This window comes from Balaenoptera ricei, chromosome 9 (genome assembly GCF_028023285.1).
Source record: "Balaenoptera ricei isolate mBalRic1 chromosome 9, mBalRic1.hap2, whole genome shotgun sequence".
Classification (NCBI taxonomy): domain Eukaryota; kingdom Metazoa; phylum Chordata; class Mammalia; order Artiodactyla; family Balaenopteridae; genus Balaenoptera; species Balaenoptera ricei.
The window spans coordinates 2,888,496-2,901,167 of record NC_082647.1 but is presented as its reverse complement, the minus strand read 5'-3'; the positions used below and the strand labels follow the sequence as shown (position 1 = coordinate 2,901,167).

General features: G+C 51.3%; 1 protein-coding gene across 4 annotated transcripts; it reads left to right on the top strand.

The window, feature by feature from the left end:
• The first annotated feature begins 569 nt into the window (after window positions 1–569).
• On the top strand, window positions 570–12,414 carry INSIG1 (insulin induced gene 1). 4 transcript variants are annotated; one of them, XM_059932962.1, is made up of 6 exons: window positions 570–667; window positions 1,340–1,772; window positions 3,452–3,576; window positions 4,814–4,970; window positions 5,296–5,395; window positions 10,596–12,414. In XM_059932962.1, the coding sequence occupies exons 2-5, from the start codon at window positions 1,364–1,366 to the stop codon at window positions 5,361–5,363; spliced, it is 759 nt and encodes a 252-aa protein (XP_059788945.1). In that variant the 5' UTR covers window positions 570–667; window positions 1,340–1,363; the 3' UTR covers window positions 5,364–5,395; window positions 10,596–12,414. The 4 variants fall into 4 exon arrangements, with proteins under 4 accessions (XP_059788945.1, XP_059788943.1, XP_059788946.1 ...); XM_059932960.1 differs by having other exon boundaries at window positions 4,814–4,980; XM_059932963.1 differs by lacking the exon at window positions 10,596–12,414 and adding an exon at window positions 5,732–6,660.
• Window positions 12,415–12,672: the final 258 nt, after the last annotated feature.

The following is a 12,672-nucleotide window of genomic DNA, read 5'->3' as shown; positions in this document are numbered from 1 at the left end:
AACGGCCCTCCCGCCGCCGTCCAGTCCCAACCTACGCGGGGAGAGGCCGCCCGAGGTCCGGGGCGCTCTCGGCCAGCCCCGTCCGTCAGCCTGTGCCCCACCCGCCAGCCCCGTCCGTCGGTCAGTCCCCCAGCCTGTCGACGCAGCCCCGCAGCGCCGTCCATCGGTCCGTCCGTCGGGCATTCCCCGCATTCCCATCCGTCGGTCCCCCAGCCCGTCGTCCCCTCCCCCCCCCCCCAGCCCCGTCCGTCAGTCCGTCCCCGTCCGGCCCCCCCCACGGCCGGCTCCCCCCGTCTGGCCCCCGGCGGTGTCAGTCCGCCGTCCGTCCGCGCTCCCGAGTCAGTGCGCCGGACGCAGGGCTGCGGTGGCGTGTGATGACGTCATATGGGTCGCCCGCCCCCGATTGGTCGCGGCCGCCTCACCAGACCACGAGCGGACGGGCGGACGGGCGCGCGGGCGGGGGCGGGGCGCGCGGAGGCCACGCCCCCTGGCGCGCGGGCCGGGCGGCGGGCCGGGGCGGGGTCACGTGACCCAGGGCCCCGCCACCCGCCTTATAAGCTGCGCGGCGCGCTGAACGCCGCGGGCTCAACTCTAGGCGGTCTGGGCCGCGAAGCTCCTCAGCGATCTCCTCCCTCGGCGAGCCCGCGGGCGGGCGCCCCTCAGCCAGGTACGCGAGGCGCAGCGAGGAGACCCGGGCCGGGGGCGGCGGGGGTGGGGTCCCGGGGTCGGGCCGGGCGGGGATGTCGGGGTCCCGGCGCCTCCACTCCTGGCAGCCGCCCCTCGAGACGGCCTTCCACTGGGATCCTCGGCACCGACCCTCGGGGCTGGGCGCACGCCGTGACCCCAAGCCGAGCCCCGCAGCGGGGGGCTGCACCCCCGACCCCAGGCGGGCTCTGCCAGTGCTCCTCTCAGTCCGGAGGACCCCAGCACCTTGTCCTGGGGCGGCCTGCCTCCAGGCTAGCCTGGCTGGGTCTGCCTCCTGCAGACGGACGGGGTCTGAAAAACTTCTGGACTGGACGGGCCAGAACTTCGGGGCTTGTGCAGAGGGGCACTGCGGCGGGCGCTCAACGCTCAGGTGTACCTAACCTGGCTGCCGCCGCAAACAGCCTGTGCAGCTCCCAGGCGGGGTGTGTGGGCAGGGTCCTTGCAGCCCTCCCCCGCGGTACCCGCCCGTGGGCTCCCCTGAGCGGCTGACTCCGAGGCCGTGGGGGTTTCCCTGGACGTGCCGGCGATGAAGGCGAGCAGAGCCCTGGCTCTGACTGGGCCTCCCTGGACCTGCCATGTCCTTTGGAAGTGAACTTGATCGGGGTTCCACCTCCACACCCCCTCTTCCCTCTAGGAGAGCCTGTCAGACTGGTGGCTGATGCCCAGACTGGACGACCACCCCTGGAGCGGTCCCTGCGCTAAGGGCGCGAAGCACAGAAGCCACCTGAGGGCCAGTGCCAGAGGGCTGGAGGCCAAAGTGGGAGAAATGATCAACTCCCCAGTGTCAGGCCCCTCTCCCCTGGTGGCCCACAGTGCCCGGGGCGCCGACCCGGCTCACGGGCCCGCGAGCGCTGGCGTGGGAGGCCATGGCGGCAGCGGCCACATCAACAGCTGGCATCACCACTGGGTGCAAAGGAGCCTGGTGCTGTTCTCAGTGGGCGTGGTCCTGGCCCTGGTGCTGAACCTGCTGCAGGTCCAGAGGAACGTCACCCTGTTCCCTGAGGAGGTCATCGCCACCATCTTCTCCTCCGCCTGGTGGGTTCCCCCGTGCTGTGGGACAGCAGCTGGTGAGTAGAAACTGAAGATGTTTGGTGAAGAACCATTTGCGGCCTCTCAGAACCGGTCATTTGAAAATCGAACCATCCGCAGAGGGGAAGTGTGCCATCTCCAGTGACTGTATTTAGAGAAGGAGGGGGGGCAGAGGATGGTGATCCGCAATGCCAGTCTCTGGAGGCTGGAAGAAGCCCAGCGATTGGGGACCAGGTGGGGAGATGATTGGCTGTTTCACGCTTGTGCCAGGCTGACCGAGGTCCTTCCCTCTTACTGATCCGGCCCTGAGGACAGAGGTGGGGGAGCCCGCAGCTGTCATCCCAAGCGAGCTGTGCGATTGGCCGCTGGCAGAACTGGTGAGCGAGGGAACTGCAGTGCGATTGGCTGCCCCAGCGAACATGCTACAGCGCTGGGTAACCGAAAACAAACCGTCACGTGGGCCGAGTGGGCAGAGCTGCTGCCCCAGCGGCCTCCCGCACTTCCTTTTTCGGGATGCCCTGTGAACGTGCCAAAGCCAGGCCTTCCCCCTAAAACGTTGGGCTCCACAGATGAAGGAAAACAAATCCCTTGTTCAGAGTTTACATTGTAGTACACCTGGCCAGCCACAAAACATGACCCAGGGTTAGCAGTCCAAACTGTGGACGGGCAGACTGTCTTTTTTGAGTAGAATTTCTTGGTCATTTGGCTAGTTTTATAAACTTGCTGAATTGGTCTCAGCCCAGAAGGTCACAGTACTTCTCTAGTCACACAGCATCCACTGAGGAGCAGACACTTGTCAGATGCTTTCTGTAGCCTCAGCTCTCCCAGCTGCTGGAAGTGCAGAGTGAGCAGACCGCCCCCGTCAAGCATCCTGGTGTGGTGGGCAGAACAAGCGTGTACCTAAGCGACCACGGCGCTACAAGAGGGATGCCCTCCTGTTCGCTTCGTAGCTGATGTTTATAGACTGCTTACCTTGCATTTCTATTTGTTTTGCTGCCTTTCGTCCTTACAACAGGACTCTGCTGTAGCTCCATTTTACAGACATGGAAACTGAATTACAGAAAGGTTAAGCAACCGTGTCCAAGGGGACACAGCTGAGTGACAGGCCCACTGTTCTTAACTCTGCCTACCGCCCCTTGGAGTCTGGGTGTGTCCCCTGCGCTGTGGAAACACGCTGCCTTCTCAGCGCGAGGCTGGAGTGGAGAGCTGTGTTCCAGCCGGGACGTGTCACGGGAGCGGTGCCGTGGGTACCAAGCAGTGGGGCAGTGTTCTCAGTTCTGTTCTTGGGAAGATAGGCTCCTACTTTGTTTTTCTAAACCCTTTCAGTATACGGCTATACACACTGGTGCTGGGGCCTCAAGGCCCTCGTGGAAGCTCCCCTCCCCACGGTACGATGGAATGACACGTGCAAACTGGAGGCTCCCTGTGTAGGCGCAGGAGTGGTTTGCTTATGGATAATTAACCCCTGGCTCCATTCCTTCTGTGCTTCAAACCAAAGAACTGCGATTTTATTTTAAATATTTCGAAACAATGATTTTTGTTTGTATTCAAAGAGAACAAAAATGTAAAATTAGTTTTAATTCAAATATTACATTGTAGCTGATAAATCTTCTAGGAAAAGGAATGGTTTGAAAAATATGTTAATAATTGCCAGGTAGAGATCACATCATTTTCAGCCGGTGTTCTCTAACGCTGCTCCCTTGTCTTTCTTCAACAGCTGTTGTCGGCTTGCTTTACCCCTGCATTGACAGTCACCTTGGAGAGCCACACAAGTTTAAGAGGGAGTGGGCCAGTGTGATGCGCTGTGTGGCAGTTTTTGTTGGTATCAATCACGCCAGTGCTGTATCCTTCAGTGGGTGTGCCGTCCAGAGAAGCTTCTTACGTTACACGGTGAAAGTTTCGTTACTCTTAATGAGCATATATCACATCATCAGGCAGTTGAACCATCTTCTTCCGAGTATATTATTTCAGAGCACGTTGCTCAGTTTACTCTCAGCAATTTTCAAAATGGTTCTTGGAGTCCTTTCAGTTCATTTCAGGAAACAGTTACCACCAGGAACAGAGTGGACGTCTTTGTTCTGTCCTTTCTCAGGCAGTATCTGCTGGATCCTCAGAGATCCTTTTGTGAATTCCCTTTACATTTCTACCTTACATCCTTCCACCGTGAAGACCTGGTTCCTGTGGCCCAGTGAGAAGTGGCGAGAGCATCACTCTTCCTGGCTGATCCTTCCAGAAGGTGGAGGAGAAGCCTGTCTGCTTCTCTGTCCCTCCCTGGCATGACCGCGGAAGGCCCAGGGCCAGTCAGAAGCGGTGGCCTCTGGAATAGGGTTCTTCGTCAGGTTAGCTTCAGGATCAGGTTCTGGCATCCAGGTGGAATGCATGACGCAAAACATGCTGCATGTCTGTACACAGTGCGTTTTTCAGGAAGACGGGCCGTGGTTTACCAGGTCTCAAAAGATTTATGGTTTCTTTAGCACAACTAGATTATATTTTTAAATCCTGGAGAAAGTTATTTTTAGAGTTACTGCTTCTTAAATCTGCTCTACCCTGATTTTAATGATAAGAATGTCAGAAAAGGGTATTATAAGAGGTCAGGGCTCTGACAAACTTGTTTCGTCCGCAGCTGATAAGCAGTGTTGTGACGGAAGCCAGTCGTGTCTCCACCAGCTGCAACCACGTTGTGTTAGATGCCATTCTGGTGAGGTGTCTTCTTGCAGACGTGGAGCAGCGACTGTGCTTGCTCAGTTCAACTACTAATAAAAACAAGAAGTAAAAGGGGAACTATAGATGACTTACTAGCAAAATATGTTGTGTTGTGGTTGAAATACCAGCAGAATTTTATATGTGGCTTTCAGGAAGTTTACTTGTAAAGTCAAGTTTTTGACCCATGGATCCCAGAGAAGTTCCAGGTCATCTTGGTCACGGGAACCTTGTATCCAACAGATGCTCTCTGCAGCTCACCTGGCAGCTTCTATGGATGAAGAATTATGTGGTGCACACATAATGGTAGGCCCTGGGGCTTTTTTGGTTTTGACCGTATTAAAAATCGTTATGCTTTTCCTTAACTTTGCATCGCCAGAAATTGGATTTTGCCAATAACGTTCAGCTCTCCTTGACGTTAGCAGCCCTGTCTTTGGGCCTTTGGTGGACATTTGACCGTTCAAGAAGTGGCCTTGGGCTTGGGATCACCATCGCCTTCCTTGCCACTGTGATCACTCAGCTGCTGGTGTACAATGGTGTCTATCAGTAAGCACGTGCTCTCAAATATCACCTCCGTCCGGAAGCTGTTACTTAACTTTTTAAAAAAATACCTTCTAAGCTGAGATGTCATGTTTTTTTCTGTAATTACATAGCATAAACTTAGACATGAAATTCTCAAAAATGCTGCTTATTGTTGATTCACGTGTTAAAAATGCACCGTGCGTAATTTAATGTAAAGGAAAACCGAGCAGTGGCGGTGAGCGTGGATGTCACACACTAACGCTGTTGGTGCGCCGTGTGCCTGCCCCGCCTGCGCCGGGGGAGCCGGCTGCCCAGGGGCTCATGTCTCCTTCTCTCCAGGTACACGTCCCCGGATTTTCTGTACATCCGCTCCTGGCTCCCGTGCATCTTCTTCTCGGGAGGTGTGACCGTGGGAAACATAGGACGACAGCTGGCCATGGTACGTACAGTTGTCACCTGCGTGCCCGACTGTGGTTTCCAGCTTGATAGGCTTAGTGTACGTAATACATTATGATTGGTGTTGATGAATATCTAGTTGAGACTCGCAACAATTATTCAGAAAAGCGTATTAAAAAAAAATAGGTACAATCCCCAGGTAACTCTTTGCTAAATTATAAAGATTCAGGGAATTGTAAGCTCACAATGAGCACTAAAAGGAACTAGAGTTCCACTCACGTTACAGATGAACTGCAGCTGCTCTGATAACTGGCAGAGAAAAGTTACTGAATGGCTAAATGAATGATTTCTAATGAGTTTCCTCCCCGCCTTCACGCAGGTACAGATGATGCTATGCTAGGGAAAGGACCCCAGGCCAGGCCCATGAGAGTGCGGACCAGGCTGGGAGGGGGCTCAGCGTCCCTGGGTAGGTGGACTCCAGCCTGGACCCTGTCTAATAACTAAAGAGAGAGAAACGGGACCCCCGCACAGAGCCATTTCCCAAGAGCCAGAAAGACAAACGAAGTCAGGATAACTTAGCAGTTCTTTTCGGGAGTTAACGATCGACACTTGAGCACTTTGATGAAATGTGGACATTTAACTGTCATTTTGAATAGACTTTGACTCGAAGGCTTAAATAAAATGAACTAAAAACAAAAGAAACTAGAATCTTGTAAGAGCCATTTCTCTCAGAGACACTCTGGGGGCTTTCTCAAAAACGTGACTTGGTTCCTCATATGGTGTTTTTAAAAACAGGACGTTTATTTGTGCCAGCTGCTACTGGCGTGGGAGAGCCGGATCTGAAGGCTGCTTGGCTGGTCCATAAAAATGGAAGTGATTTCAGAAAGGTGGAACTTGTCATGTGTTCCACCGGTTCCTGCGCCCAAACCATCCTTGCCTTCCACCCTTTTGTGACTCTGTGTGGATCTGCTGGCCAAAACGAAAAGACTCAATTGAAAAAACTTTCTTTCTCGACCCCTCATGAGCAACAGAGGACCTGGCTCTTCTCACACTCACAGTGGCCACAGTCTCGTGGTGCCCCTGTGCTGCTCCCTGGAGCCCTTTATGGTTCAGAGTAGAACGAGGCAGCTCTATGATCCCTTACTGCTTTGAGATTTTTATTTCAGTGCCATTTGGTTGAGGATTCCTCGTAAGGCTTTTGAGATAAGTTGTCTTCAACCCCCGTGACTCTGCGTGGAGTTAAAACTGACAGCATTCAGCCAGTTGGTTATAACTTCGGGAGGCTGGGCTGATGCTGCCGTGCATTTAAGATGAAGGTTTTTAACCAGCTTTAATAAGTAAGGGTCTTCTTTTTTTTTTTTTTTTTTTTTTTAGTAAGGGTCTTTTTGATAGAGGTAGACACTACACATCATGCACAAGTTCCTAACACCTAGAAATGGTTGAAGGTAACTTATTGTACAAGAGTGGCACAGTCACACCTTTGGTCACGATGCCAAATGAAGGTGGTTTTATCAGCAATCATTCCATCCTTGTAGTAGGCATTTTCGTTTTTGAAAAGATGAAAGTTTTAAACCTAACTTAAGATAGCTGGCATAATTGTAATTCTCCCTACTTAAGCTTTCTCTTCTTTTTCACTCTTTAAAGTTGGGGGAAAAACTTATATTTGGATGTTACTGTTGTGTCTTGATACTGGAGGAGGGTGATGAACATCCCAGGTCATTGAAGGGAAACAACCCTCCCGGATCTCTGAGCCCAGCGCTCCTGCCATATTTACATCCGTGAAAATTTAAACCCTTGCGCCTGGAGCCCAACTGAAGGGGGAAATGGCAGGCCCTTTCCAGCTGGAGGAGCGGCCACGGCTGGTGTTACCGATTCCCCCTCTGGCTGCTGCATCCAGCGTGGGTCCTCAGAACAGACGTGGTAGCGAGCGCCCGCTGCCGGCTGCTCCAAGGGAGAAAAAAGCTAAGTCCCTTTTCTCCAGGTTTCTAAACCCAGCGGAGGGCACAGTCAGTGTGAATAAAGGCAAAACGATCACGGATCACGTCACAGCTGTGTTTCTGCCAGAAGTCAGGCGAGCGAATGAGGGAGACTTACTCCTATTATAGTTACTTGAGGCCTGAGATTGAGGAACCAGGTTTAAGTAGTTTTAAAGGATCGGTCAGTCAGATTGGCAAAGGCGTGCAGCACTTGCTCCCATGGTAGGGAACAGGACCGCGGGTGTGTAAAGGAACGAAAGTGGCGATTTCTGAGAAGGAGAACTGCAGGTAGTTTGGGGTTTTTTTCTCTTTTGCATTTTTAAAATTTACAATGAAAACGTAACAGGTGACCATTGAAGAGCACGTGGGTTGGGGCACCAGCCCTCCGAGAAGTTGAAAATCCGAGTGTAACGTAGAGTCAGCCCTCTGCATCCGTGGATTTAACCAACCACAGACCATGTAGCACTGTAGTATTTACTATTGAAAAAAATCCGCATATAAGTGGAACCGTGCTGTTCAAACCTGTGTTGTTCAAGGGCCAGCTGTACTTGTATAACCAGAAGCACTAAGGTGTGTACAGGAGTTTGTGACCGAGGTCTCCGCAGCGGATGGATGTGTGTCAGGAGGTGGGCAGACCTGCTGCTGTGCCCTGTTGAGATCGTTTACGTGGAGGTCACTGCAGGACTCTGGTCCCTCTGCCTCTGTGCTGTCTGTTTACTGGGAGCAAAGCCTTGGCCTTGGGTTGCGGATGACAAAGCAGCGAATCAGTCCCCCCAGAGCTCCCAGACTCTCATCCCTACCCCAGCAGCCGCTCCCTGAGTCTGTCCAGACTGGTCTCTGCCTTTTTGTTTCTCTCTTCTTCCATCCTTCAAAGTATCTGTAAACGAATCTACCCTGAAAGCAGTAGAGAATCTTAATAAAACGTCCACCTTTGTCCAACAGGAATTGCATAGCCTTCACATCCAATTCCGCTGACTCTTGAACCTTTCTACCTACCCCTCCTCTTAACAAATCCTCTGTCCACTTTGGCTTGAACTGAGGATGCTGCCTTTCTTGCCACTCCCATGGGTTGGCAGACGGCCTTTCTAAAATATGCTGTTGCAGCAGTAAAAGATAAGTGCATGAAGCCAAAATTGTATTTTTCATGAGAACAGAATTGGAAGTGTATGAAATTAAATTTGCTTCAGATTATATCAGAGCTGAAGAATGATTCAGCTACATTTATAATAAGGTTTGTTTTAGAAAACTGTGACTCCCCATTGACATTGAGTGTCCCTGCCCAACCGTAGTCTTTCCCAGGACCTTTTGTTGGGTGGGCTTTCCCCACCAAGCAGCAACAGGTGGATGTGAGGGGCTGGAGCGAGGGCACTGCAGGAAGAGCGTCTGTAGGTGCGGCTGCTCCTCTCCTCCACCTGCCTGACCACTGCTGTTTCAGGTCCCAGTCTCCCGGAGAAGGTCCCGTGGGCCTGGGCTGCCGGACCCTAGCACGTAAGCCAGGGGCACTGAGGCTCGCGCTTCCTAACACACTGGGCTGTGTGCCCCGCTGTTGTGTATTTGTGTCCCGGAATTGTAAACCTTATGTTTATTCTCTTTGGGGAGTCTTGAAAGTTTAGGCTGGGACAGAGTGGCACCTTGCTAGAATCTTTCTCACCCAAGAACGTCTTTAAAAAGAGCAAGTTAAACATTTTCTTTTTAAAGAAGGAGTTAAAATACTTAAGCCAAGTCTTTCTTTCTTCAAAGAAAGGGAAACAATTAACAGCTTATTTATAAAAGTGAGCTTATTCTTTGTTAAGAATTTGAAAACTCATTTCCATCCTTAAAACCCAGGAAATGGCTCCGTGCCTTAGAAATGGGATTGGTCAGCACCGCCCATTTCTCTTCCTCTGGCTGTGCCGCTAGACGGAAGATGGATCTGACGTGGTATTTTAGGGGCAGTGTTCAAAGAGTGAATTCTTGGTTTAAAACTTCACCAAGTAAGGCTTTTGTGGTGGGACGTGATTCGAGTGAAGAAGACGCAGGTCTGAAGGTGGAGACCTGAGGTGGGCACTGGTCAGCACGGTGACCAGAGCTGCCCGAGTCCAGTGCGATGTGGCTCTGTTCCCTCTGAGGGCGACCGTCCCAGCGCCTCTGCACCCCTCCCCCTCGCGCCTTCTCAGTTCCCACCGCCCTTAAAACAAATGTGGTTACCGTCAAGGGCCGCCACGCCCCAAACCTACAGGTGGGCTTTGCTTGAGCGTTAAATGGTCCGAGTGGCTTTTTCTTTGTGGTATTCGTTGTCAGCCTGCATGTTTAAAAGTGAGTCCATAGCATCATTTTATAGAATTTGTATCTGTTGCTGTTTGTAGCTTAAAGTCTTTTCTCAAAAAAAGTAAGGCTTCCAGCTGCCACGGCGAAGAGCGTGGCCCTGCTTCCTGGGGCCCAGGCCCCGGGACAGCTGGTTACAGGTGCACTTCCCTGGCACGTGGAATTCAGTTTGCCTTTCCTGTTTGCCATCCAGCGGCTGCTGGTAGTAATAACAACGTTAATTAGCACTTCTGTTGCGCTCAAGGTGTTGTGCTCAGTAGTTTCACTGTCAGCTGACTGAGTCCTGTAACGGCAGTCTGGAGGTAGGGACTGCTGTCAGCCCGCTTGAGAGATGGGGAGATCCAGACGCAGGAGGCTGACCACCTGCCCGAGCGGGTGCAGCGCAGGGCTGGAGCTGGCGCCTCGGGCGCGGGCGGAGCTGCCCCTGCACGCAGCTCCCCTCGGCCTGCCGGCCGCTAAGCCAGAGGTCAGACCGCGCGCTGGGCCCTGGCTCCGTGGCAGGAGGCGTGGCGGTCTCTCCTCATGCAGCCCCGTGACCTCAGGAAGGTCATCTGGCCTTGGATCTGCTCCTCCAGTGGAACATCTGTCCTCTGCTGAGGACCGGCCGGGCCGGCCTGGACAGCGGTGACAAGGGCGGGGTTCACCTCCCTGAGTTTCTGTGCAGTCAGTGAGGAAGCGTGTGCGGAACCGGCTCCTGAGCTGTTACCCCCTCCCCCACCTGGGAGGGCCGCGCCCTGTCCTCTGGGTGAAGCGGTGGCTCCTGGCCCTCCTAGCCCCGGGCAGGGAGAGGACGGCGCTGGGGTTGTTGGAGCTTGTCTGCTGCTCCGCATTTCTCGTCTCCGTCATCTTATCCGACTCAAAGGAATTTTCTTTCACTTTTTAGGATCGGCTTAATTGCTAATTAAAATATGTATACATTGAGTGCTGATTTTCTCTCGCTCCTTTTTCTCTTTTGACATGCAGGGTGTTCCTGAAAAGCCACATAGCGATTGAATCTTCAAACCCGCTGATCCTGAAGAATGGCAAGATTTGGGAGAAAATCTGTGATCCTGGATTGTGACAAAGATTATCTTTTCCCTCAGTAATCTTTTTAGATTGGGCTGACTGTACAAGTGACTCCGGGAAAACAGTTCACCTGTTTTAGGGGAGCAGGCTGGGAAGATGACCACTTGTGTTGAGATGTCACCTTGCCTGACGGCATTCATGCCTGGGTCTGCTCAGGAGGCACCAAGTGCAGGCCGGCCGGCTGCAGGGTCCCGAGGATTCGGTTTCGTGTGTCATTAAAAGCAAGTTGCCATATTTCCAAGCCTTGAACTAAAGCCTAACTACCAGCTCTGGTTTTGTATCAGCGCCCAGGGGAGAGCTCGATGGTGCTTACAAAGATGAAGTGTGATAAAATAGGAATATTACTTATCCAAAAGATTTCTAAAATAGGGTTGTGTAAAAAAAGAGAAAGGCAGGGGCGGCGAGCTTAGGGTGGCAGTGCCGGGCGCCCCGTCCCGCAGCTGCGCGTGTGTCCCAGCGTACGGCTGTGCTTTTCATTCCTCCGGGGAGTCGCATGTAGACAATCTTACTGAGAGCCGAAGGCAGTGAGAGGTCCTCGTTCCGCACCGTGACGTGCTGGAACGTCCACCTCAGTATTTATGCAGTTTCTCCAGAATCCGCAATCAGCTAGGAGGGGCACCTGCCTGCCGTGTGGCAGTCTTAGTGAGCCGAAATCGTGTGTTGTTTCTTTGATACTCCAGAACAGAGATGACTGGTTTTTTTCCACAGCCCTATGGGATTTGCAATCTGTGATTGCCTTGTAAAAAGAAGAGTGCGTATGTCACTGTATTAAACATTTGGTGTTTCTAAATACTCAAAGACGTGGTGAGCACAATGTATTCATTTAATGGCATAGACCATGTTTGTTAGACCCAGTTTGCAAGTACCGGGTCTTCAACTTCAAGTGCAATGTATATGAAAACCAACCTGAGCCTTGTATCCTCTTAAATATTTATTTTTTTAACGTATGAGGTGTTACAGAGGGTTCTCCATTTCAGTGCTGCATGGGGGCCAAAATCAGCAACAGCCCCTCTCGGTTGTGCAGTTACTTCGTTGCTGTGCTCTCCACTGAGCCGGTCCTTTGAAATACTCCAGTTTTGTGCGTTTAGTAAACTTGTAATTTTTACTCACAAATTTACCTTTTTGTATTTTGCAATTTAAATGTTTTGGTTGTTTTACGCTCTGTGAACATGGCTTGATGAGAAGACCCCTTCCCCTTGAGCAGCTAGCGGTCAGAGCCACTGCCGGCAGCCGTGGGCTGTGCCCTCGGCTCCCCTCACGTGATGGTCCTCGTTGCAGTTGGGTTTTGTTTTGAGGAAGATATCCTGGAGTAAATTTTAGGTTACTGTAGCTAATTTGTTTTAGAGGAATTTTGTTTAAAAGAAAATAGGATCATTCTGAACTTTGCAATGACCCCCTTACACATGTTTCTGAAATCAAACAGCTATGTGAAAAGAGTTTTCAATGAGGCTATCAGCATTTTATGAAAAACCAGAAGTTATTAGATGAGAGCAGGCATTGAATCTTTCAAATATACTTGATCATGCACAGTGAGTATTTTTTTCTCTTAAACTGGAAATAAATCTGTATCTGTTAGAAACAATGTAGCCAAAAGATGTGAATCTGAAGAATTTTGTTGCCAATACTTTATAGCAAGTATATGAACCAAAGTCATTTGAGTTTGTAAAAATGTAAAATAGTATGAACAAAATTTGCACTATACCAGGTTTGAACATCTAGTGAGATTCACATTCACACTAAGTTTTCAGCATTGTGTTCTTTTGCATTCATTTTTTACTTTTATTAAAGGTTCAAAACCAACCATCGTATTTATGGGTTTTTCTTTGAAAAGGGGGGGATTCTCTCTGTAGGATATTCAGATTTGGAATGGAAGACTATTTTGTAGCTTTTCAAAATGTACTAAGTTTCAACACAACCTCTTGGGAAAATTTGTTTTCCTCATGGTGGAAAGAGACGTGTAGTTAGCCCAGTTTAA